The sequence below is a fragment of the Suncus etruscus genome, chromosome 12, assembly GCF_024139225.1.
Source record: "Suncus etruscus isolate mSunEtr1 chromosome 12, mSunEtr1.pri.cur, whole genome shotgun sequence".
Classification (NCBI taxonomy): domain Eukaryota; kingdom Metazoa; phylum Chordata; class Mammalia; order Eulipotyphla; family Soricidae; genus Suncus; species Suncus etruscus.
Genome location: NC_064859.1, coordinates 25,699,333 through 25,725,862, shown reverse-complemented (window position 1 = coordinate 25,725,862; position 26,530 = coordinate 25,699,333). Strand labels below are relative to the sequence as shown.

The 26,530-nt window shown below is 37.6% G+C and overlaps 1 protein-coding gene across 1 annotated transcript in view; it reads left to right on the top strand.

Moving 5' to 3' along the window:
- The window catches only part of ANTXR1 (ANTXR cell adhesion molecule 1), a 252,529-nt gene that overhangs the window by 119,218 nt on the left and 106,781 nt on the right, over positions 1 to 26,530 (top strand). Inside the window, exons 11-12 of the mRNA XM_049785145.1 lie at positions 9,562 to 9,631; positions 10,684 to 10,762. Of these exons, the coding sequence (XP_049641102.1) occupies positions 9,562 to 9,631; positions 10,684 to 10,762 (149 nt within the window). The remainder of the gene's footprint in view (positions 1 to 9,561; positions 9,632 to 10,683; positions 10,763 to 26,530) is intronic.

Sequence of the window (26,530 nt, the reverse complement as noted above, 5' to 3'; positions counted from 1 at the left end):
ATGGCCTTTCATTATTTTCATCTTGTAGGTCTAGATAGAAAGACTGGAAGTGGAAATTTACTACAGGTTTGCTTGCTTAAAAAAAAAAGAAGCCCCATAATCTGGAATAGTGTAGAAATAAAGGTGAAGTTATCCTAGAGTTAACTGAGTGAAGATTTTCATTTGGGTGGAAGAGAGCTTCCCACAACAAGCTGACACTGTCCAAACTTCACTGCAGCAGAGCCTAGTAGATGGTCGTTCTTCATCCTTCTCCCTTGTTCTATCAAGTGTGTGGTGCCTTTGGGCAAACATTATGAGCTGCCTGTGGACTTTGACACAAATATGCTTCTTGGAAGTGTGGTTGACAGAGAGTTCACTAAAAAGGCTATTTCCCCATTGTGTCTTGAAAGAGAAAATGGGTACCCCTGCTTGCTTCAGCACCATATGTCTGGACTTGCTTATTCTATGCTGTATTGTGTATTACATGATAAATTTACAATATCATGTAGTATTGCTCTGTTGTCACTTCCATAGGATAGATAAGAGAGAAAGTGATTAACATAGAAAGGGGCCATACCTCTGGAAGCTCCAGGCAGACTAAGTGTCTTATCCCTTTCAAACTAACATCCTACATATTTTTGCTCAACATTCAGAAGAAAGACTGAGAGCTGTTGAGATCTAGGAAAAGTAAGAGTAATAGTTATTGGTTGATCTCTCCTCTATGGCTGTATAATTCAGCTCTGGCCCCCAATATTCATAGAACTCAAGCTTATAACATTCATTGATCATCAAGTGTATAGGATCATACATACCTTCCCACCTCTGCCTGACCCTGTCTGTGGGATTGTATACTTTAAGTCAGTGTTTATCATAATTCATGCCCATGAATAAGTGTCATATTTTAGCTCTTTTGATAGATTTATTTTTAATTCCAATTCCAAAGATAAAATTCTTCTAAGCTTAATTGTGCACAGCTGCAAAAGTCTGTGTCGGGAGACACATAGCTTGTGCATGAACCTTGAATTGTAAAGTAGAAACAAAGCTTTTAATAATACTTTTATTCATAGCGAATTACAGCTATTTTGATTACAGCACTTTATTACCTCGGGCTTACAAAATTTTTAGAGGCTGATGCTTTGCTTAAAAATAAAAGCGTTATTCTTGTCAATAGTCAAGAATTTTTTAGTGTTAGTTTGAAAGGAGAAAATATTTTTCAAGAGCACTGAGCCCTAATACCTTCGTCTAGTTTTCTTGAAATACCTAAATAATTCCAACAACTTCAGATAGAGAGAATAACAAATGTCACATTATCTGTATGTATGATTCCAATAACATAAAAATAATATGCATGGAAAAGAATTATGAAATAACGTATTCGCTAAAAATGTTTATCACTAGAAGTTAGGATAACCAAGGATTTTCATTTATTTTGAGTGTACATCTTTACATTTCTGGAACACTATGCACTATGTATTACTCTTGAAAGTAATAAAAAAAATAAGGACAAATGTAGACAGAAAATAATTTACAGTCAAAATTCAGACTAGCTATACAAAGAACCAGTTCTGATGTGCCAGAACTACAATGGTTCCTTTCACCTTGTGGGGTATCGGTGAATAAGTAAGCCTCCATAAAAGGAACAGTAGGGATGCTAGATTTGGGCTCTTCCCTCCTCTGGGAATGGATTTATGGAACCTTACTTTTTACTTCTTCTCCCTATGGATGACATCATGATCAATTTTCCCTCAACCTCTCCAACCCACATCATCCCAGAAAGAACCTTGGCAGTAATCTAAGTTCTCCCTCTTGAAGAGCCTCACTTAGGATATAAAACAGAAAGTGGCTCAAATGCCATGTTCCACGTGGAAAACCTAGAACCATCAAAGTCTACCTGGAGGAAAAGCATTTATCTTCAAACACTCTCCTCCTGATTAGAGGATTTGAAGTCCACTATCCCTCCAGATGTTACTCCCTCTCTCTTTTCTGTCCATTATCTTATCACACCTATACATTTTCTGTACATCTCCCAGAATCTAAGGTCTGTGATCTATTCAGTAATATCTATAGATATCTCTAATTAAGTTCAGAGAAAGATATAAAACCATGGTAGAAATAATACCAAGATTGCAAACCTCAGTACTAGTATATTACTGGGCTAAATCATTTTTTTTTTTTGTGGTGGCAAGGTAGCCTTGTGCTTTGTAGGTTATTTAGCACCACCATAGCCTCTACCAATAACACCCTTTTCCCTATTTGACAACTCTAACTGTTTCAGATTTTGCCAGTAGTTCTCTGAGAGCAAAATTTCTGTTCTTTGAGGATTACTGCCTGTACATGTCCACAGATTCTATTTGGACAGAAATCTTGCTTCTTGCACACCTCTACCAGCTCTATTGATTAGTTGTAAGATCTCAGTTTGTACATGCAATCAGATACTCATTTTGCAAGTACCTCAGCAATGAACCTAACTGTACTGTGATTTTTAAGTGCTGAATATTTAACGATGTACTTAAAGTTTGTAACAGCCTATGAAATTAATATTATTGCCATTTTTATAATAAAAATTCCAGGATACACAGCCTGTGGGTCTCTATTGCTGTGATGAAATTCCAGGTTCTTAACATGCTCATTGTTCTCTGGTCTCCTACAATTTGTTCCATAGAACAGAGAAAAGAGAAATAAGAGATCTATCATATATATCTATAACATGAGAACAACTTAGTTATCTATTAACCCATGCATTTTATCTTGAATCTATTTGCTTTAATATCCCAAGAAAAATATTCATATGTGTTGTGTCTAAGAGAAAAAAATAGTGGTAATGTGATTCTTCTACATTAAAAGATTCCCACTGGCTGCATTTGATACAAGGTGACATTGTAGTGGGCTTGCTAAATTATGAGAATTATTTCCACGTGGTCCCAGCTACTGATGCTTTACCATCATCTCATTCCATTCTGTTATGTACTTGTTTCTGCGTTTTGATCTCATAATCGCTGTTCAGCCTTTCCAAGTTGAAATATCTCAGTCACTTCCAAAAATGTCTGCCTTAATCCCAGATGCAGAGTTTAATGTCTGCTATCAAAAGAATGTTTAGATAGATGACTTGTTATCTCACTTTATCTCAATGAAATTTTTCCAGACTAGAGACTAATACATAAGGCATGTCTAATAAAAATTTATTTCTTTTTACTTTATTCATTGGGTCCCAGTTAGCATTCCCATAAACCACTAATACACACACATATTTATGAACTACCACAGCAAGCAGTTGGCTAATCAACCAACCATTTCTGGCTGGAACTCTAGAAAGCTCAATCCAGATGCTTTGGATTTTACCATTTGGAGATCTTCTGAAAATAATTTTATTTCTGATTTTTGTGCACTATTTCAGGCTCTAATCTGACACAACAGTTTAGAATGTGTCAAACAATGACAGGCCCTTGGCCTTGGATTACAAATTTATTAACAGACAGTTGGGGGGAGGGATGAAGCAAATGAAGGTTGGACTAGAGGTGAGGTAAGGACAGTGGTGGAGGGTCCTGACACTTTGAAGGTAGGGATGAAGATAGTAATTCTGTACATCAATACTATAAACTTAAACACTTTTATAAACATATTACCAAACTATAATTTTAGAGTTAATAAACTAAAAAAATTTTATCTGAAAAATACCTTTATTTAACTTAAAAAAAACCCTTATTTATTTGTGAAGGCCATAAGAAGGTAGAAATATCCAACCTAACTCTAGCCCATTTTTATCTCCCTTTATGCAAAAACTAATTCCCAAGCCAACTGATACTTTGGTATTGAACAGTTAATTATATTTTCCTGTCCATGAAAATGCTTCCTGAGCCCAGGAGATCTGAGGACCAAAACCAGGATGAGCTCGGTTAATCCTTAGTCTCCACTATTTTGTCTGTAGGAATGTAAACTCTGCATTTGACCTCACATGAGCTTTTGGAGAGCTTCAATCATTTTCTCCAGATAAGATTATGAGTGGCTTTTTTTTTCTCTTATGGTCAGAAATAAATATTTACATCAAGAAAAGTTGACAACATTTGGAAAGTATTTATTTAATCAGCCCTCTTAAAATTTTACTGATTGGTGTTTGAATTGGCTAAAGAATTTTAGCCAAAAAATAAATTATATTGACCCAAAGTTACAAGTTGGAAATATTTACATTTGAGTCTATGAATCTGGAACATGGGTTCAACACAGTAGCTCAGGTTTTCTCAGAAGTTGCCTGAACCTTATCGCAAGGATTTCAACCAGTTTTCTGTCCTTGAAGCAATACTTTTCGCTGTTTGCCAGCCTTATTGCTGGAGAGTTTTGACCATTTGTCTATTTCCATTTTTATCATAAAACTATCAGTGTTGACTTGGAGTAAGTCACTTTAATCAAAAGTAGGTTGAAATTATAGCTCTGACATTTGCTAGTAGTATACCACCACCTCAATTAGCTCATTCTCAGTTTTCTAGATATATAGGGCCACAGGTAAAATTATATATTGTAAGCAATAATATAACTATGTAATATTAATATAACTATAATATATAGTAATAGAAATATGTGAATCACTCCAAAATTTTTTATTTTCACAAGAATTACTAAATGTCTAAAATGTTCTTTGATAAAAAAAATTAAGCAATTAAACTTAAGAAAAAGTTAAAACTTTAATTCCTTTGTTGGTAGGGTTTTGTTGTTGTTGTTGTTGTTGTTGTTTTTGGTTTGGGGACTGTCACCAGCAGTACTGGGATCTACTTCTGAATTGGCCCTCAGGGTCACTCCCAGTGTTGCAGGAAAACCTGGCAGGTTTCCCACAGGCAAAGCATGCATGCCAGTCCTTTGGGCTATTCCCAGCCCCTAAATCTTATAATTTTATATCACTAAATTACATTGCTAATCTAAAATCATGAATGCGGTTGTGGTCACTTGGAATACATTTACTGAATACCTATCAAATGCCAGGGAGTCCACTTTGCACTTTGGAGCACTTTTATTTACTCCCACACAACCCTATGCAATAGTGTCATCTGCTTTACTTACAAAAGAAAAGCTTATTCCCAAACATGCACTAATAAGAGCTGGAATTTGAGCCTGGATCTATTTAATTTTGTTTTGTTTTTCGTTGTTTGTTTGTTTTAGGGGCCACACCTGGTGGGTGACGCTCAGGGGTTACTCTTGGCTATGTGCTCAGAGATCGCTCCTGGCTTGGGGGACCATATGGGATGCCAGGGGATCAAACTGAGTTCTGTCTTAGGTCATTCACATGCAAGGCTGAGCCACCGCTCCAGCCCTAAAGATCTATTTAATTTTAAAGTTGATTTTATTCTCTGTACTTGGTTTCAGGAAAAACCCAGCCCTCTGTGGTTGACAGTTTGGCAGAGAAACACTCATTAATCCTCAAATTCTGATTTAAATAAAACTTCAGCTTGGGGACTGGAGCGATAGCACAGCAGGCAGGGTGTTTGCCTTCTACGCGACTAACCCAGGTTCAATCCCAGGCCTCCCATATGATTCCTGGAATCTGCCAGGAGTGATTGCTGAGTGCAGAACCAGGAGTAACTCCTGAGCACCACCACCAAGTGTAGCCCAAAAACAAAACAAAACAAAACAAACTTCAGCTTGATTATCAAGCTCTTGCTGATAAATCCCTGAGGTTAACCATGTTTTGAATATGCACTGAATTCTAAAATATCTTTGATAATAGTGAAGGAAATTTGTATGTACAGCTCATCTAAAAAGTCTTTTAGCTTCTGGTTATAAACTTCTGCCTCTCTCTAATTTTCTCCCTAATTGTAAACAAGCCAAACAACTGGTCCAACTCCTTGTCCCCATTTCCCCACCCACACAGTGCTAACAAGCAGTGAAATGGCTGCCTGGTGGACAAACTAGAGGCAGAGGTCATTCTCTGAGTGGATTGTGGCCCCATAAACGTCACAGCACCACAGGCTCTGGCAGAGGTGCCAGTGAGGCTGGCATGGCTCCTGAGCCAAACACGGCCTTGCCAAGGAGCAGACGAGGAAGCCTTTGTGCCTGGCTTCCCAAGCAGAAGTTCCAGGAAGGAGTCATATGATCTGAGTTATGGAAACCAAATGGTCCTCCTTTGTTTAGAGAGAGAAGGGGGAAAAAGTCACTCATTTTTGTGGTAAAATGAAAATAAGCTCCAAACCAAACAATCTTCTCAGAGCAGAAAATGCCAGTTGTGCTGAGCAGGCCTACAGCAGGCCTCAGCAGTCTCCTTAGTCCTCCCAGTAAGGTTTTCCTCTGCTTTGTTCCAGAGCTATTTGGTCTCCCAGGCAGGAAAAGAACATGAAAGTGGAGGAAAGCGAGATTGACCAAGGCCATTCTCTCTCCTTCCCAGCTGGAGTGGAGGGGGAAATGTGATGTTGTCCGAGCCCCAGAAGTGAGGGTGAACTCTAACAGGTCCACACCCAAGTAGTATCCTGGCATCTTCCTACACTTGCTAAATGGGAACGTTGTCCTCAACTTACTTACTTTTCCCAGAGTGTGAAGCTTAGACTCATAGGGTCCTGTGGCCACTCTGTGGTACTTCATAGTTCTCAAGGCTGATTTCTCAAACACTAGTATCACTAAGTGTATGTGCAGCAGAATAAATCACAGCCAAGAGAAAATAAATACAGATTCTAGTCAGCCACACCCACTCGAGTCCACTGTAATCTCTAACACCAGCCTTTCTTGGAATGGAGATTCTCTTGTCAAGGAAAGAATATTATAGAATTCAGTTCTAATCCTGTTAGATTTATTCAGTTCTAATCTTTTTTTTAAAATATCTTTATTTAAACACCGTGTTTACAAACATGATTGTAGTTGGATTTCAGTCATAAAAGAACACCCCCCTTCACCAGTGCAACATTCCCATCACCAATGTCCCTCTCTCCCCCACACCTGTATTCGAGACAGGATTTCTACTTCCTTCACGTATTGACATTGTTACGATAGTCCTCGGTGCAGTTATTTCAGTTAGAGAAATAATCAGTTCAAATCTTTACCTCTAACTTGAAGCACAAACATAGCTCACTCTTGCCCCTTTCAAGCCTCCATTTTGCATCTGGAAAATGAGACTTGGTTTCTGCCTTTCTTTGGTTTATACAGTATTGTAAGAATCAGATCAATTAGTGGATAAGTGTTGCAAGTCAGTCTTGATGGGACTGGAAAGTGATGGGATGGAGAATGAGGTCTTTCTCCTCCAGCTCGGACCACTCGTTTGCCACCCTGTTCAGCCAGTGGGTCTGAGGGTTCAGGAGAGCAGTGGGTAGAAAATTCACAAGTAGTCAGGCTTCAGGAGATATCAGCTTTATTCAGTGGATAAGGCTGAAGAAGAATCAGCCCTAGAATGAGCCTCAGCCTTCCTCAGTCCCTTGCTTTTATAGACAAGAATTAGGTACCACCCTAGGGTGGGAGCAGAATACCAAGTAAGGAATAATCCAATATACTCTCACCAGGTCACACCCTAGGATGGGGCACAATTATTGATTAGGGTAGGATCAGTAACACAACAGGTAAGCCTGGGGACTATGCAGCTAGATATGTATCCTTGCTCTCCTGTGTAACACTGGCCAAATTTTTTTATCTTTTTTTTTTTTTTTTTTTTTTTTTGGTTTTTGGGTCACACCCGGCGGTGCTCAAGGGTTACTCCTGGCTTTCTGCTCAGAAATAGCTCCTGGCAGGCATGGGGGACCATATGGGACACCGGGATTCGAACCAACCACCTTTGGTCCTGGATCGGCTGCTTGCAAGGCAAACGCCAACGCCGCTGTGCTATCTCTCCGGGCCCCGATTTTTTTTATCTTTTTATATCTGATTTTTACCTTTATTGTGAAAAAATAATATCCTTCCCCAATGACACTGAAGGTTGAAGATTAAAATATGTAATATATGCAAAAATTTTAGAAAGCACAGCTATGCAGCATTTCCAGATGTATCTGTTATTATGATGATCATAGTCAGGAAAACATCTTAGAAATAATAATGCCCAGTTTACTCCCTGTATCACATGACAGTTATATATGAGCTTCATAAATCTACTGACATACTTTCACTATTCCTGCCATACTGCATTCTCTAGAAATGGTTAATTCTAAAAATGATGGGAAAAGTGAAAAATGCTAAAGAATTTATAGGATGCAGTCAATACATTGCATGCATTATATATCATGTCTCTTGCAAAGATTTCAGAACTTTATTTAAAGAAATAATGAATGAAAATTTTCTAAACATGGAGGAGAAATGAACACAAAAATGCTTGAGGCTCACATTTCTAAAATGAATTGCAATCAGAGTAGCTAGATCTAAGACACATTATAATGGAATTATCAAGTGTCAAATAAAAGACAAAATGTTGAAAGAAGCAAGACAAAAAAATCATTTTGCAACAAGTCTGTGAACTTAAAATTAGAAATTTCAGAGGCAGGAAGGAAGTAATATGTTATTTTCAAACTACTGAAAGAAAATATGCAAATCAAGTATTATACTTGAAAAATTATCATATAAGAGATATAAAGATCTTCTCCCTCCCCCCAAATAATGAGGGTTTTTGTCATTTGACATTCCATACAAAATTGTTAAGTGGAGCTAGAGGTAAAGAAATAGGTAGTAAATAGTAACCCACACCATATGAAAGTGACTTATCACATAAACTATATTGTAATACTGTAACTTATGGTGGCTAAAAGCTAATAAAAATAAAGTAAAATATTAATGATAACCACAATCATCAAAAATAATTTATGAATGAATAAACAATATAAGAAAAGGTGAACTTTGCTATCAAAAACGTTGATCAGGGGTCAGAGCAGTGGCGCAAGCATTAAGGCATCTGCCTTGCCCGAGCTAGCCTAGGACAGACCAAAGTTCGATCCCCCAGCATCCCATATGGTCCCCCAAGCCAGGAGCGATGTCTGAGCACATAGCCAGGAGTAACCCCTGAGTGGGTGTGGCCCAAAACACACACAAAAAATTTTTGATTACCCTGCAAATTATATTCCCAATAATTATCACCATGTAAATTATATCTTGAAACCAAGTCAAATTATCTAGTGTTTGACTTTATATGACTTATTTTCCTTGGTATAATAGACTCCTATTTCATTAACATCACAAATGGCAATAATTCCTTTTTTACAGCCAAATAATATCCCATTTTAATTATGACACGTTTTATTTATCTTTTCTCCAAGATGGACACTTAGATAATTTACTTTAGCCATTATGAGCACTGCTTTGTCTCAGAAATTTTTCCATGAATGTGGCTTCTCTCCCAAATTAGATGTAGGCCTTTTACTAAATCCAAGAATGATTTTAGTATCTTCTAGTTTCCACTCAGTTGCTCCTTGTTTGCATACTGGTTAACTCAACTAAATACATGTGTCGAGGCCCTAGGATTCAGGCAGAAGACCTTGAGGTCACTCTAGTGGATTTTAAAGCTCAAGACATTTTTCTGTTTCTAGTATCTTTTCTAGTATCTTCCAGAACTTTATTGATTTTTTTTCCTTTAAGTCAGTGAATTTGTCATTGTAAAATTGCCTTGCTCTTAATTCAGTAACTTTATACTTACAGATGAGAAACCCTTCACTGTGGAAGACACTTATTTGCTATGTCCAGCACCTATCTTGAAAGAAGTTGGCATGTAAGTTTCCACCAGTAACTGAACTTTACAGTCAAAGAAGAGAAATGGTAGAAAGTACAAAGGGAAAAGTTGGGGCCTTTCTCTAGTTTCTTCCAGGAAACAGTGATGGTGCTGAGGCTTACCCCAGGCTTACATCAGGTGTGAGCCAGATACCAAGATAACTCACTTCATCCCCCCACATAACCAGTCAACCAATATTTTTAAATATTGAATGTTGACTGAAATAGATCACATAGCATTAAGGGCAGAAGTCTAGGCTCAAACCAAGGGCTCAAACATAAATGTTTAAATTGAATATTGAATGTTGAATTGTTTTGAAGAAAATAATGTTTCAATTCTAACTTCAATAATTTATTTAGATTAGAAAGCATTCAAGTTTGATATATATGGCACCCCTAGTTCCACAGGCATGCCCTGCTGCCAGGCTATAATGTGAAAAAAAAAATACAAGCTCATGTTTCAAGTCTCATTTAAGGTGTAGGAAGTGAAAGGAAAGTTGTTCTACTGCTATACTTATGCGTTTGTTGGATATCAACAAAGATATCCCACAGATGGCTGAGAATAATAATGATAACAGAATATTACATTTATAGCTTGACTAGTTTATCCCCATTATCTTGATCATTTGATAAAATGATGGCTGATAGGAGAGTGCAGAGGTTAAAGCTTGCTTTGCATGTGGACAATCCTGATTAAATCCCCAGCGCTATATATGGTCCCTTCACCTCCATCCCCTAGCACCACCAGGAAAATCCTTGATCATACAACCAGCAGTAAGCCCTGAGCATTGGGTATTTCCCTGTCCCCCAAAATATAACTCATCCTACTAAAATGTGACAATTAAATTAAATGGAAGCAGGCCATGCCCAGTCAGTGCAATCAATTTGCTACATTGAAAAAAATAGTTAAATACACTTCCTTGCTACACCAGACAAATACATCCTGCTAACTTTCCAAGATGTCAGGGTGGGGAGGCTTGTCCTAAGACAAGCCAACATCTATTATTTACAAAAGAGACAGCTCACATATATGTGGTCATCTTGTCATTGCAGGAAGGCTGCACTCCAGGTCAGCATGAATGACGGCCTCTCTTTCATCTCCAGTTCTGTCATCATCACTACCACACACTGTGTAAGTCATCGCCTTTCCCTCTACTGAAGCTTCGTTGTCATCATTTCCCCGGAAAGTTTTCTAGTTCTGCATTCTATTCACTGAGTCTTGATTCTGAAGCTTCTTGGGCAGCCATGAACAGGGTCAGGGATGTGCTAAGTCCTAGGATGTAACAGGAAGACCTTTAGTGGGTTTTTTTGTTTTGTGTTTTGTATTTTTGGGTCACACCCAGTGGCGTTCAGGAGTTACTTCTGGCTCTGCACTCAGAAATTGCTCCTGGCAGGCACAGAGTACTATATGGGATGCTGGGATTCGAACCACAGTCTTTTTGTATTGGCTGTGAACAAGGCAAACACCCTATCCCTGTGCTATTTGGCATCTCTGGTGGGTTTTTCTAGGTTCCTTATATCTCTTACTGAAGGTGAATCCTGAGCTCACTATCCTGACTAGATGGTCAGACAATGTTTGTGCTGTAGTGAGAGAAGTGCACAGAAAGGAACTAGTAGAATATGAAAAAAGACTTTTCAGAAGTTCTGTACTGGGAAAATGGGCTGATAAATGAAGAAAAATGAATAGAAGATGGTTCTCTTATTTAGAGTAGGAGAAACTGCAGCTTGTTTGTGTGATTTGGGAGTTATGAGGAGTAAATGGGAAATGTACAGTACAAGAGAGAGAGGAAGGAGCCTGACGCCACATGGATCTTGAGGCCAGAGTGGACTGCATTGTCTCTGCCTGACCTTCATGTGCCCCACATCTGGATTCTTCATATCAGCAGTTTTCATTTCTAGCTATACAACAAAATCACAGTGAGAGCTTTGGGAAAATAGTGATGCCCATGTTTTATGCCAAACTACTGAAACAAATATGGTAGAGTGAACCCTAGCTCAGTGGGTCCAAGACCCCAGCTTAGACTTAGACTTAGGTATTTACTGCCAACTAGAAGAGCCTCAGAACTCAGTACCAGAGGAAAATCAGAGCATGGTTAGCCTGGGAATAGACCTCAGCCTATGACCAAAACACTTCCAAAATAATATTTACCTATATATTCAGTTTCTACAACCAAATGCATGTTTTCCATTAGCTCATTCTAGAGACTATAGTATTTTTTGATCAACTTGAACAAATACTATGGCTACCTTGTAATCTTTAAAAGATAAGTCACTAGTATGTCCTTGGTATGGGTGTTTGTGACCTCAACATTATCACATGTGAACAAGAGGCAATAACATTCTAAGACTAATACTGGACAGCTAAGATGAAAATTAGTTGCTTCCTAAGTGATTATGATGCCAGGTGCTTACATAAAGCACCAAGCCACTCATCCTCCACATGCTTTTTGTATTGTTTTGTTTGTTTTTTGAGTCACATCCGGTGGAGCTGAGGAGTTATTCCTGGCTCTGTGCTCAGAAGTCACTCCTGGCAGGCTCTGGGGACCATATGGGATGCTGGGATTCAAACTGGGGTCCATCCTGTGTTTGCTGCATGCAAAGCAAATGCCTTACTACTGTGTTACTGCTCCAGCCCCTCTCCTCCACATGCTTTTCATCTTGATAAGAGGAAACCAGATTTTTTAAAGTCAGACTAAGCCAGGGAAATGGATACAGATGGGGAAAATGTTACTTGACCAAGTAACAGGGAAAGATGTCTCAGATGTCTCTTAGTTGGATGTTCAGTCTGTTAACCAGATATTAAACTGTGTACAGAAGCAGCAAAATATCTTCAAGTGAACCTTGCCTAGTTCTTTTTGAAATTGGCCTGTTTTAAACCTGCCAGCTTGTAGAATTGATTAAAATACTCCAATCCTAATAGCTCTAATATAGATTCCTCCCTGCTTTTGACTGATTCAATATTGAGCCTGTATGTGTCATTATGTTGAACCCATACGCTAGACCTAGAGAAACAGTGAATTAGGAAGGCAATGAGTGGAAAAGGTGCTTTTTGGAGCCATACCTGTAGTATGGCAGACCTGGGACAACAAGTTGGGTTTGGCATCTAAATGAAGAAGGGATATCCTTTCTAATGCACTAAAAAAATGGGGGGAAATATTCTTGGTAAAGTCTCTTCTTTCCTTATCTCAGCCTCCACCGATATCCCTTTTCCAAATGCATGTTATAGATGCTTTGTTCAACTAAGCCCTGATTTACACCTCCTTATATCATCTCTATTCTTCAAGAAAGACTCCCTAAATTATAAGCATTCTGAGATTGGAGATCTTATGTAGTAATAAAGTTGGTGTGTTTGAATATATGTTTTCTAATCTTGCACAAGACATTATACTAGACATTGTCCTGCTTGCTTAGGCTACATCAATCTCTCTGTACTGAAGAGAGAGAGGTAGGAAGAGAGATGGCTGACAATTAATAATAACAAATGAAGCATACACTATGTTTAAAAGTAATCTATATTGTAAAAAAATAGGACTGAGAGGAGTTGATACTGCTCAAGTTGAAATTTTAAGTAAAAATACACTGAGAAGTTTGCATATGAGTATAGGCTTTGAAATTTATTGTGAGACTACAGGCTGGGGGTGGGGTGATGCACCAAACAGAGGCCTGGTGCTTAGATTACATGATCAGAAGCACTTCCTGTGCACAAGGAAGAGCAAGAAAGCTGATAGTCATCCCCAGAAGAGTGAGTGTGGGGAGAAGATAATGAGGAAGAGCAAGAAAGCTGATAGTCATCCCCAGAAGAGTGAGTGTGGGGAGAAGATAATGAGGAAGGGACAGGATGGAGTCTTTCGAGAACATGTGCTTTTTTGCTCAGGGGTGGGATATGATGTAACTGATGTTTGGAAGAATACTCTGGTTTCTGAAACAACTAATGGAAAGACACATACGGAAGGACTATTGTGACCAGTTAAGAGGCTTATAGCATACCCTAAGAACACAAAAACACAATACAAAACACAAAACAAATACAAAAACACAATACAAATATGTATACCTATATTCATTGTAGGCTATTTACAATAGCCATAATCTGGAAACAACCCAGATGCCCAACAACAGATGAGTGACTAAAGAAACTGTGCTACATATACACAATGGAATACTATGCAGCCATCAGGAAAATGAAGTTATGAAATTTTCCTATACATGGATGAACTGAAATGAGTCAGAAAGAGGGAGATTGACACAAAATAGACTCACCCATCTATGGGCTTTAAGAAAAATAAAAGACATTATTTTAATAATACCCAGACACAATAGAGATGAGGGCTGGAAGGACCAACCTCTACAAAGTGTGGTGAGTGCAGTTAGAGAAATAACTACAATAACAACTATCATGACAATGATGGTGAATGAGAGAAGTAGAATGCCTGTCTTGAATACAGGAAGGGGGTTGGGGAGGAGGAAGATGGGGGCATTGGTGGTGGGAAGGTTGCACTGCTGAAGGGGGAAATTCTTTTTTTATAACTGAAACACGACTACAAACATGTTTGTAATCACAGTGCTTTAATAAAGATATTACTAAAAAAATTTAAAAAGACACTCAAAAAATATATAAGAGGCTTACAGAAATTTTCAGGAAAAAAAATCCTCTTAGGAGAGAACAATGGAGATTAGAGAAGTTGTCATACCAAGTTATATTTTGAGGACAAATTGAGCAACTTTCCCAAGGTATTTGGATATAGGACTTGTGTGGAGATGAATCAAAAGTTGCCCTGCTGGGTTTTGCTTTCATAACTGACAGCATAAAGTTCCCTATTCTTTAGGAAAACAAAAGGAAGAGCAGACTTTGGGTGGAAGGAGCAAGTCAGGAATCATTTGACTGTCAATGAGTTCTGTGACTTGGGACATGACTATGTATATAGTCAATTCCTGTAGAGTTACAACTATCATTGCTCTTAGCAGTATTGTGAATATTAATATGTAAAGTGAATGGGAGAAGACCTGATAGGTTGTAATGCTCAATGAATTTTAGTTGCTAGTGTAATGAAAGCTTAGCCAAAATTATTGAAGATTATTTTTATGGATTTTTTCTTTTTCTTTCTTTATAATAATAATTTTTATTTTGACCAAAGTAGATTACATATCTTTCACAGTAATATTTTAGGTTCATAGTGACATTGAATGAGGGCATTCCCACCACCAATGTTGTCCTCCCTCCACCCCTGTTTCCAGCATGCATCCCATATCCCCCTCCTTTGCCCCCCAGGCTGCTAGAATAAGTGGTCCTCTCTGTGTTGTAGATTGGGTATCGATTCTGTTGTCGTTGGCTTTGGATTTGGTGTTTACGTCTGATCATTTTTTTATTTCTACTTAATGATCATACAACTGTTTGGTCTTGGTACCCTCCATTATTTCCCCCTCAATTTGTGAGGCGGAACAAGATGGTTCAAGTCTGTTTGAAAAAAAGAAAAAAATAAAATGAGGCAAAAATCAAACAAGCAAAAAATGGGCTGAGTCCTTCTAGAGGCTATAAATATCAGTTTGAGAGAAGAAAGGGAAAAAGGAAGAAAAACATAACAACAGTACAAAAGAAAAATCAAACAAAATATTTATAGATTATTTTATTAATAATAAATAACAATATTATTTTTAAAATTATTTTTATATTTATATTTTATGAGCATATTAAATTTTATATTATTTTTATTATTTTATAGTAGTGTCTCAAACAATGCTGAGGAATCCTAATGATCCACCAGTGATTCTTGGCCAATGGTTCAATGCAAGGTCTGAGGATGTGATGCTTCTCAGTCTCTGTAGGCCCAGGGATACTTACACCACCTGAGACCACTGCTGGGTCTCCAGGGCCATAGCAAGTGATGCCCAAGGGGTCAAGTTGAACTGGGAATTGAACTTGAATCAGATATATGGTAGGCATACGTCCTAACTGCAAAATCTCCTTGCCTCAAATTATTGAAGAGTCAAATTAAATTTCTCATCAGAGATTGGTTCCTCATTTCAGAGTGGTCTTATAACAAAAGGACTTTTTTGAGATAAGATCGATCCAGAGAAGTACATGTTCATCATTCCATAAATTCTTCATGCTTGAAGGCAGCAAACAAAATAATTCACATTATCCCAGCAATTGTACCTAGATTTAGACATAAAACTACAGGTCCTGAGAAAGTCCCTACATAGAAGCTCAAATTTAAGGTCCAAAACCATTTGTGGGCAACACAGATTCAGGTGGCTTGTGTAATTGTTCAGATTACAAGATAATTTTGGACTTGAATTTGCTTCTTCATTTGGAGGACAAGATTTTTAGATCAAAATGATTCCTGAGTATGAGTGAATGGTCAGTCTTTTAAGTGCCAGTCATGGCCTGGCAGTTCATGGAAACAAAAATAATTATAAAATATGTAGTGAGACTTTTTCTTTACTTGCTTTATTTGGTGCCCATTTGGACAATTCTGTCAGATTTTCAAGATCCACACTGAATAACTATTGCCCCTGCCAGGAGTAGAAATTCCATCAAGTTTTAACAGGAAAGAGATTTTTCCATCCAAGAGCTCAAAGATTCCTATACAAATGGAAAATTTTGTTGAGTTCTGTGACTATAGAAAAGAACAACACATCCAAAGTTTGTTCTCCCCAGGACTTGACACATCTCATGGCTGGCCTAATATTATTTCCCTATCCTCTAGTAACAACTCTATGGGAACTTAAGAAAAAGTTTGTTATCTTAAGAATAAGGCAAATTGGGGCTGGAGCAATTAATTGCACAGCAGGTAGGGCATTTGACTTACATATGGCTGACCCAAGTTCAATCCTCGACATCCCATATGGCCTTCCAGCCTTCTAGGGGTAATTTCTGAGCTCAGAGCCAAGAGTAACTTTGAACTTCGCCATATGTGGCAAAGAAAAAAAAATGATAAATAAGTCAACCACATTTTAGAACTTTAACTCTCATTGAAAGACTATATTCTGGGGCCAAAGCAATAGTGCAGTAGTAGCAAGTTTGCCTTGCACGTGGCTGACCCTGGACAGACCTCGTTTCAATCTCCAGCATCCCATATGGTCCCCCAAGCCAGGAGCAACTTCTGAGTGCATAGCCAGGAGTAACCCCTGGGCATCACCGAGTGTGGCCAAAAAAAAAAAAAAATATATATATATATATATATATATCTTTTGATTAATGTAACCTCAAATTCAAATTCTTTAATTTTCCAATCAAAATTATAAGACTCTGGTAATTATTTAAAATTATTTCTTGAACTCTTGCTGGGTATCCAGAGTTATATCAACATTTTTAAAATCAAAATAAAATATTGAGCCCAACAGACATACAAGTATATTGGAGAAAAACTAAAATGACAGGAGATCCCTACCCTGATCTCCACTGCAGAAATTGATCCATCCAAAGATGTTGAGAGAGCCAAGGTTGAAAACCTAAAGCTGAATTTCTTTGAGATGAGCCCTGAATTTACATATTAACTAACTTGCCAGGTAAATCTTAATGGCACAGAACTCTTACCATTAAAGCTTACTAGACATTATTTGTCCTCAAAAAGCTTATTTTTATCAATACATTTTAAGAAAAATCATTTGCTCTTTGATTTATGCCCAAACCATATAATAAATCCAGAACTTTAAGATCAGAACCCACTGTTTAATGTTTCTTCCTTTATATCTTACTGTCTACTATAAAAATAAGAATTTCCTACAAGAAAAAATTTCACCCATTATCGCCGTTACCTTTCTTTCTTTCTTTCTTTCTCTTTCTTTCTTTCTTTCTTTCTTTCTTTCTTTCTTTCTTTCTTTCTTTTCTTTCTTTCTTTCTTTCTTTCTTCTTTCTTTCTTTCTTTCTCTCTCTCTTTTTCTTTCTTTCTTTCTTTCTTTCTCTTTTTGAGGGGGCCACACCTGACAATACTCAGGGTTATTATTCCTGGTTCTGCACTCAGGAAATCATATATAGCAGGCAAGTGATCAAACCTGGGTTGGTGTTTGCCTTGCAATTGTACTACATGCTCCAGCTCCCTAACTATGGTATAGATCTTTTTTCCTTTTGCTGTACTGAGCAAAAACTCCAAAACCTTCTCTCTACCTTTTCATTTTTCAATTTGTCTCTCTCACACCAAGAATCAGTAAGCTACAAGCATCTTATACATCATTTCAGAAAGAGAGATCCCAGTTGACATCAATATTGTTTTGAACATTTTATAGCTTTTGGTATCTCAGAAGAATGCAGGCCTTCAGCTGCCATAGAAAGGAAAGTTTAGAAGAATCTACAAAGTTGGAAAAAGAAAGCACAGGCATTGATTGTCTCTCATTCAGTGTAGCCTATAAGCTTCTTGAGGAAAAGCAGGCAATGTCTGGCTCACCAAATCTACTCATCACCTGGCACAATGCCTGCATCTACCACTTAGTAGTGTGTAGATGAAAAAAATAAAGAATTAAAATTAAAATGAAACCAAAATGGTACTTGTTAATAAGAGAAGAAGGGAGTCAAAATGAAACAGGATCAAAATAGAACAGATGAAATGATAAAAAAAAAGTTTTGGCTTAAATATACAATGTAGGAGACAGAGAGAGCAGAGGTGCAAATGGTAGGGTGCTTGCCTTGCATGCACTAACCTTGAACGAACTGTAGTTCAATCCACCGGCATCCCATATGGTCCCCCAAGCCAGGAGCAATTTCTGAATGCAAGCCAGTAGTAACCCCTGAGCGTCTCCAGGTGTGACCCAAAACCCAAATAAATAAATAAATAAATAAATATACAATGTAATGTTACTATAATGTTACTATTGCTATAACAAAATTGAGATCTTGGGTTTTGCTGTAACATTGATAGACTTGAAGAGGTTGTGCTAAATGAAATAAGTCAGAAGGAGAAAGACAAATACAAATGTTCTCACCTTATGTGCTATATAGAAAAACAATGCAAGAAAATAGACAATGTCCCTTTAAAACAATACACCATAGATTGAAGATAGGGTGTATGATTGAAAATAAGGGTCCAATGAAAACTGGTGGAGGGATATAGGCACTTTACTGGAGGGTGTGATGTGATAACATTGTACCCCTAACTTATATAAATATTTACACTTTTGTAAATCAATGAGGAGACACTGAACTGTTTGGGACATCCAGTGAGAATGTCCAGCCACCCATCATTTACATCCAAAGAGCATAGAAAGCCTTTTTTAAGAGGGACAAATCTGTCATCTGAGAAAGTATAGCCAGTGATCTCAGGTAGGGAGGTAGTCAAAGACCACTCAGAACATCACTGGCTCCAGCCAGATCAAATTCCAGGCAGACCTCCTCCCTTCATGTGGGTCTAAAACTTATGGCTGGAAACTAAGTGGCCCCTGAGTGACTGAAAAAGCTAGGTCAGCATGGTGAAGTGTAACTTTAAAATTATGACATAATTTAACTCATTCTGGAATACCAGAAACTCAGGCTCTAGCATCTTAGCTAATCTGGATGCCATTATTTGGCACCAAGGGCACACATTCTCTTTTGATTAGGAATCACTGCACAGGGCATGCTCTGGGCCCTGCAGATGAAGACTCCAGTGACTATATAAAGAGAGACTGCAAGGAGAAGGCAGGGGACACTCACTCCCCAGGTCTGTCTGTACAGTTACATCTAAGATGGATCCCCAGATTTGTTTTGTAAATCAGAGCAATTCTATTACTAATTGCGTGGAAGTAACTGGAAAATAAAAATCCAGCTGGGTTTTATAGTCATGTGGTTATCTAGGTAAGCAGACAGCTGGTATAGCTGTCTTGCCAACATTTCTTAAATTTTACCAGCCTGGTAAGGAATGAATCCAACAGCCTGTGCTGAGTGGTAATCTCACCTTCCAATATAATAAAAGATTATTGTGCATTCTTCAGGGAAAGTAAAAATCTGGGATAAAATTTTTTTTCTGCTTTGTTTCCAAGATCATCAAGACAGTCCATATCAAGACTATTCTTGGGGTTAGATCATTCATATCAGCAGCTAGTAGCCTGTGAGCTGCTTCACTAAGGAAAGGAAAGATATTTGTCAAATAGAGTCAAAGCAGAGGACCAACGAGTGTTATTGTAGTACTGGGGGTAAAGTGTTAAAGACTCAAAAAAAAAAAAAAAACCAGCTTCTCCTTGCCCTCCACATGCCAATAATGGAATAACCGAGGTAGTAAATGCATCCCAGCAGGAAATTCTTATATACTTTAGGATTTAGAGGCAAATATCTTACAAGTATCTAGAAATACCTCTATCTGTTACAAAGACTAGGAGCTTCCACAAGACTTTATTTTTTCTGGACCACACCTAGTTACGTTCAGGGCTTATTCCTGGCTCTATACTCAGGGACCACTCTTGGCATGCTCTGGGAACAATATGGGATGTCAAGGATTAAGCACAGGTTGGTAGCATGCAAGGCAAGCATCCTCCCCACCATATTCTCACTTTGGTTCCTTTACAAGACTTTGGATAAGCAAATTGATATAAGCATTGAATATTGAAAAATATTCTTAATGAACCACATCCAGTTATCCAAAAAAGTGCTCAGTCCTTCCTACAAAAAGAGCCAAACAGAGGCTGGAGAAATAGTATGGAGATATGGCATTTGCCTTGCATGCAGAAGGTTGGTGGTTCGAATCCCGGCATCCCATATGGTCCCCTGAGCCTGCCAGGAGCAATTTCTGAGCATAGAGCCAGGAGTAACCCCTGAGCGCTGCCAGATGTGACCCAAAAACAAAACAAACAAAAAAAAGCCAAACAAATCATTCCAGAAATTCAATGATAATATGGAAGAACTCTTGTTTTGTTCATCCCCCCAAAAATTCCCTTATTGTCTTTTTTTCCCCAGCTGGGACCCTGCTCAAAGTATTTCTTACTATCTAACCAATCAAACCATAGAAAAAACAAGTCTCTTCCACAAGTCAATCAAGGAGGGCGGGCATGGGCCCACATCCTGACTTTCCTATACATATGACTTCACCTTCATGCCATTCCACTTCCTGTATGACATACTCTGTATGACATACTCTGACATACTCTGACAACTAGCTCACTCCTTACTTTCCTAGCTCTCTTTTCACATAACCTGGAAGGTCTGGGGAAGACTGGATCAGAGGAAAAATCTCTAACCTTTAACAAGGTTTGAATTACATAAATGTAGATGAGGCACTAAGATCCATTCAAAGGAAGTCTAAAGTAATATTTCAGTAATCATTCCAGTTTCTGATTGTCAACTAACAAAATAGCATTAATTTGGATGCCTCTGCTTTATATATATGGTAACTTGCAAAGGGATTTATTTAGTTTTCCATTTTTTGTGCTGAAGGAAACTTCATGCCAAGAATGAAGCAGTCCATATCCCTAGGATTATAACTGATTCTAGCATTTCAAAGTCAGTTCTTGGAAAAGATGGCCTTTCTTTTTTGTTGCTGTAATTGTAGATACCTTGTATTCTGAACAAAACAGTAGGGAGGTAGAAAGAGTTGGGGGAGGAAAGTGGGCGAAAGCATGAGCTTTGGGATCACATCAATGTGGTCAAAATCTGGGCTCGTATATAAAATATTTAAATTTGCTGGTTGATTTAACAGAAACTGATCCTGGGAATAACTCAGTGGTTGAGCACATGCCCTACAGGCATCAGGCCAGTTTCAATCCGTAGTACTATCCCATATGTTGAATATGACCCTGGTATTACTGCTTTCTACTGCAACCTGTGATTCCCAATGCCACAACAGTCTCCAGCACACCCCAATCAAAAAGCGTGAGCACCACATCAAGTGCGTACAACCCCTATTATCATACCCACACCAAAGAAAAGAGTAAGAGGAATTTTTTTTTTTTTTTTACTTTTTGGGTCACACCAGCGGTGCTCCGGGGTTACTCCTGCTGTCTGCTCAGAAATAGCTCCTGGCAGGCACGAGGGACCATATGGGACACCGGGATTCGAAACCAACCACCTTTGGTCCTGGATCGGCTGCTTGCAAGGCAAACGCACTGTGCATCTCTCCGGGCCGAGAGGAAATTTTTTTTAAATAAAACTAAAGAATTGATGGAACCTTTCAAACCTTTCAACTTGAAGAAGGAAAGTCTCCATTCTGTTATTAAGTGTAATAGAGAACCTAAAAAAGCAAATAGTGGACCAGAGCAATAACACAATGAGTAAAGCATTTGCTTCTGCATGTGGCACAGGCCCAGCTTCAATCCGTGGCATCCCATACAGTCCCTTAAGCAAGACTAACTTCTTTCTTCTTTCTTTCTTTCTTTCTTTCTTTCTTTCTTCTTTCTTTCTTTCTTTCTTTCTTTCTTTTTCTTTCTTTCTTTCTTCTTTCTTTCTTTCTTTCTTTCTTTCTTTCTTTCTTTCTTTTTTTCTTTTTCTTTCTTTTCTTTCTTTCTTTCTTCTTTCTTTCTTCTTTCTTTCTTTCTTTCTTTTTTTTCTTTCTTTCTTTCTTTTTCTTTCTTCTTTTTTTCTTTCTTTAAGTCTGCCAGGACTAATTTCTTTCTTCTTTCTTTCTTCTTTCTTTTTCTTTCTTCCTTCCTTTCTTCTTTCTTTCTCCCTTCTGTTCTTCATTTCATCTTTCCTTTCTTTTTCTTTTTCTTTCTTTCTTCCTTTCTTCCTTCCTTGCTTTCTTCTTTCTTTTTCTTTCTTCCTTCCTATCTTCCTTCCATCTTTCCTTTCTTCCTTTTTGTTTCTTTCTTCCGTCCTTCTTTCTTTCTTTCCTTTTTTCTTCTTTCCTTCTTGGTTTTTGGACCACCTCAATGGTGTTCAGGGAGTTACTCCTGACTCTGAGCTCAGGAATCATAGTACTGATGGGCTCAGGAGACCATATATGATGCTGGGGATCAAGCCTGGGACTACCGTGTGCCAGGTAAATGCTCTGTCATCTGTGCTATTACTCTGGCCCCCAGGACTAATTTCTGAGTGCAGAACCAGGAGTAATCCCCTGAATGTCACTGGGTGTGTCCCAAAATCCAAAATAAATAAAATAAATAATAAAATTAAAAATGAATAGGTGGCAATCTACTACATTACAAAATGTAGTGATAATATAAAATAATCTAAAAATTGGGACTCTAGGCTTTAGAAACATGAAGAAATAGACTGCCCATTTGCAGTATTTGAAGACTGTTCTACTACTGTTGCATCCACATTTATTCTGTAGGTCAGGGAATAGAGCAGTCTGATAAAAAAAAAAAAAAAAGCTTGGGGCTCTAGTTTTAAAAACCTCTTTCTAATTAGTTTCTTTAGGTGCAAGAAAGCTCCCTGCTGTCGTTGCATTCCAGCATAGGCATGACTTTTTTAAATGCCATTATGCATTGGATAGGCAATTAGATTAGAAAATTTTTAAGGCTTCTTCCAAGCACTGGAAGTCTGTAATTGTAGAAATAAAAGCATGCCAGGGCAGAAGTAAGAAACACTCAGTCCTATAAGTATAAAAATGATCTTGACTATTACAATTTGAAAATAAATGTGAAAAACATTTGGTGGTGGCTCTGAAGACAGCTTCTCTCAGTGTGATTCAAATTGGCCCACTCCCACCTAATACATATGAGATTATATTTCAGATAGATTCTTGAAAGTTCCTCATAAGAATAATTTGTTTTCAAATAACCTCAAAATACTCCTTTTATTTTATAAGCAATTGACATACCCATCACAAATTCTCATCTATTATTACATGGTCTCAATAGAGTCGTACATAATTCAAGGTCATTTTTATAATATCCTAGTACTTTTTATTATTATTATTATGTTAACTGTATGCCCTCTGAGTTCTTTTACTGTCATTATAAAAGGCAAAAGACCACAGAATAGCAGAATGCAGAGTTCAGAGCTCAAATGTTGTTTATGAAATGAAATAAAAATAGTTTGCCAACATTTCTATTTTGATAACCCTCGTATGCATAAAAATATCATTTCAAATGTTTTGGAGGATTCATGCTGATTTGCTTTTCTTGGACAACTGTGCAATTGACTTTCAATATTTTTATCTTGAAGCATTTTAAAGAATGTTTGCCCTAAGTTTGAAATTTCCTTGTTTTGAGAGTAACAAGAGAGACAGGGTAAAAAAAGGATTTTTCTAAATCTATGTTTTAGGAAATTGTGAGATAAGCACAAAGTAAGATGGTAAAATTTGTTTTTAGAAATTAAAGTTGAATTCAAATAATAAATCCATAACCAAAATAAATGTAATGAACCAAAATCAGCAGTTAAAAACCACAGAATAACAGATTATATTTTTAAAAGTACCCCACTTTTGCTGTTTTCAATAAAATATAAGAATACAAAAAAACCTTGAAAATGAAAGTCTGAGGAAAAAATGTATCAGGCAAATACCATAAGTTTTATGGTAAAAATATAATGATGTTATAAAGATTAATGCTTCATAACATCAAAAGAAACAGTTAACATAAAATTTCAGGCTGGGGCCCGGAGAGATAGCACAGCGGCGTTTGCCTTGCAAGCAGCCGATCCAGGACCAAAGGTGATTGGTTCGAATCCCGGTGTCCCATATGGTCCCCCGTGCCTGCCAGGAGCTATTTCTGAGCAGACAGCCAGAAGTGACCCCTGAGCACTGCTGGGTGTGACCCAAAAACCAAAAAAAAAAAAAAAAAATTTCAGGCTGTTCCTTCTGATTTATCTTTAGCATAGATATCTTGACAAAATTATGAAAAGAAAATGATAAATCCTTTAACACAAGATTTAAATACAATTCTCAGTAGTTATTAGATATAGCAGCCAAAAGAATTGATAAAATATACACAGCTGGAATGACATCATTAAACATGATCTAGTGGACACAGTATTCTAGATTTGGTCAAAGAAGTTTTTTGGCTGCATAAAAAGACCACTATGCAATTATAGAGCAATGAAAAACATGTTACTTTTTTACATTTTAAAGTCAACAATTGGAATGTTCAGTATATCAATAATGTATCATAGTCTCATTGGCAGTGTTTCTTTCTTAATGGCTCATAAAAATATTATCCTATAAGGAATGCATCTTAAATTCTGAAAGGTGTGTTCTATCAGTATGTATTGTCCTAAAGTAAAGATCATTAAAGTATGCTGAATAAAATTCATCGACCACTTTTCTCCACCACACATCTTCATGCACAATAGAAAGTTCAAGTGATAGTCTTTCTCTTTGGGAAAAAAGAAGAGGACAGGAAGAGGACAGAACCTTATAACCCGCCACATTATACTGATAGTTATGGCATATCTGAATATCTCACTGCATATTTACTTTGTAAAGCTTCACATGTTTGGATATTTCAAAAAGATATATAAGTCTTGTATATGTACAATTCAAATATCAGAGAAATGAGGAAACATTTTAAAACTCTATTATAGGTCTGCCAGTTAGCAAAACTCATAGGTTATTAGTAGCTTAGATCTTAGAAACAGTAAGTCTATTAGCCAAGCTAATCATACTAAAAGAACAAAAGCAGAAAAGTAAAAGTTTAGGGCCGGAGAGATAGCATGGAGGTAAGGCATTTGCCTTTCATGCAGAAGATCATTGATTCGAATCCTGGCATCCCATATGGTCCCCCGAGCCAGCCAGGAGCAATTGCTGAGTGTGGAGCCAGGAGTAACCCCTGAGCACTGCCAGGTGTGACCCAAAAAACAAACAAACAAAAAAAGTAAAAGTTGGATAGAAAATAATATAAAAAATAACATAGTAGTTGGAGGGGTTCAGTGGGAGGAAAATAGACTGGTATGATCATACTGTCTTAGGATTTGTTCTTTCTGCATAGGGGTTGGTCCAGATGCCCATATAGGCAGTGCTGCTGCAAAAACTTACCAACTGAACTAAATATATGATGTCTTTGCTTTACTCTCTACCATCCTTACCATGAACTAAATTTTGCCAGATTACAATGAAATTCTCAAGACTGTTTGCTCCTAGAAAAATCACCATGATTTGAGGGAGTAGTTTTTTTGTCATATTTTTTTTTTGTTTTGGGAGCCACACCTAGTGGCTCTGCACTTAGAAATTAGTCTTGGCAGAATTGGGGGACCATATCGGATGCCAAGGATCAAACCCAGGTTGGCTGAATGCAAGGCAAAAACCCTACTGCTGTACTATTGGTCTGGCCCCTGATTTGGCTTATATTTATCCTCAAAGTTATCGTTCTGCTTTTCATGCCCTTCAATTTTTAGAATTCTACGTGTGTATCCTCTCTTAGAATTCTCCTCTTTTGCTAGTTTTAACAATGTAACTTTCTGGGTGCTTAGATATCAGATGATTATGCATTTTCACTTGTTTATAAATAAGAATTTGCAGTCTTTGAATAATGACTTGTGTCATAGATACACAAGCTTTTAGAATATGATCTGTGTCCACTGATTCCTGTTAATGGATTATTGGGGCTACTCCAATGACTGAGTCTTTGGATCCAATATTTGGGATTATCAAAACCAGTTGTGAGAGGCAGATTGATAGGAGGATGTGTGCTTTTTAATTAAAATAATTTAATTTTAATTAAAAGAAAAGCATATTAAAAGTGTGTGCTAATAGGGCCAGAGCAATGACACAGTGGTAGGATGTTTGCCTTGCACATGGCTGACCCAGGATGGACCGCGGTTTGATCCCCTGGTATCCCATATAGTCCTGCAAACCAGGAGTAATTTCTGAGTGTATAGCCAGGAGTAACCCCCGAGCGTCACTGGGTGTGGCCCAAAAATCAAAGCAAAAATATTAAGTGTCTGCCAAGCAGGATAGAAGGGAAAAGGAAGAAATATTGTAGAAAAGAAGATGAGACAGAGTATCAGGATATATTAGAAGCACCTTCAATGAGGTTAATGAGCTGGGTACGTTTCTTTCATTCTCAGTTTAATTGAAAAAAGAAGGTGTGGGGTGGGGTAAGGTGTGTGGAGTACAGATTA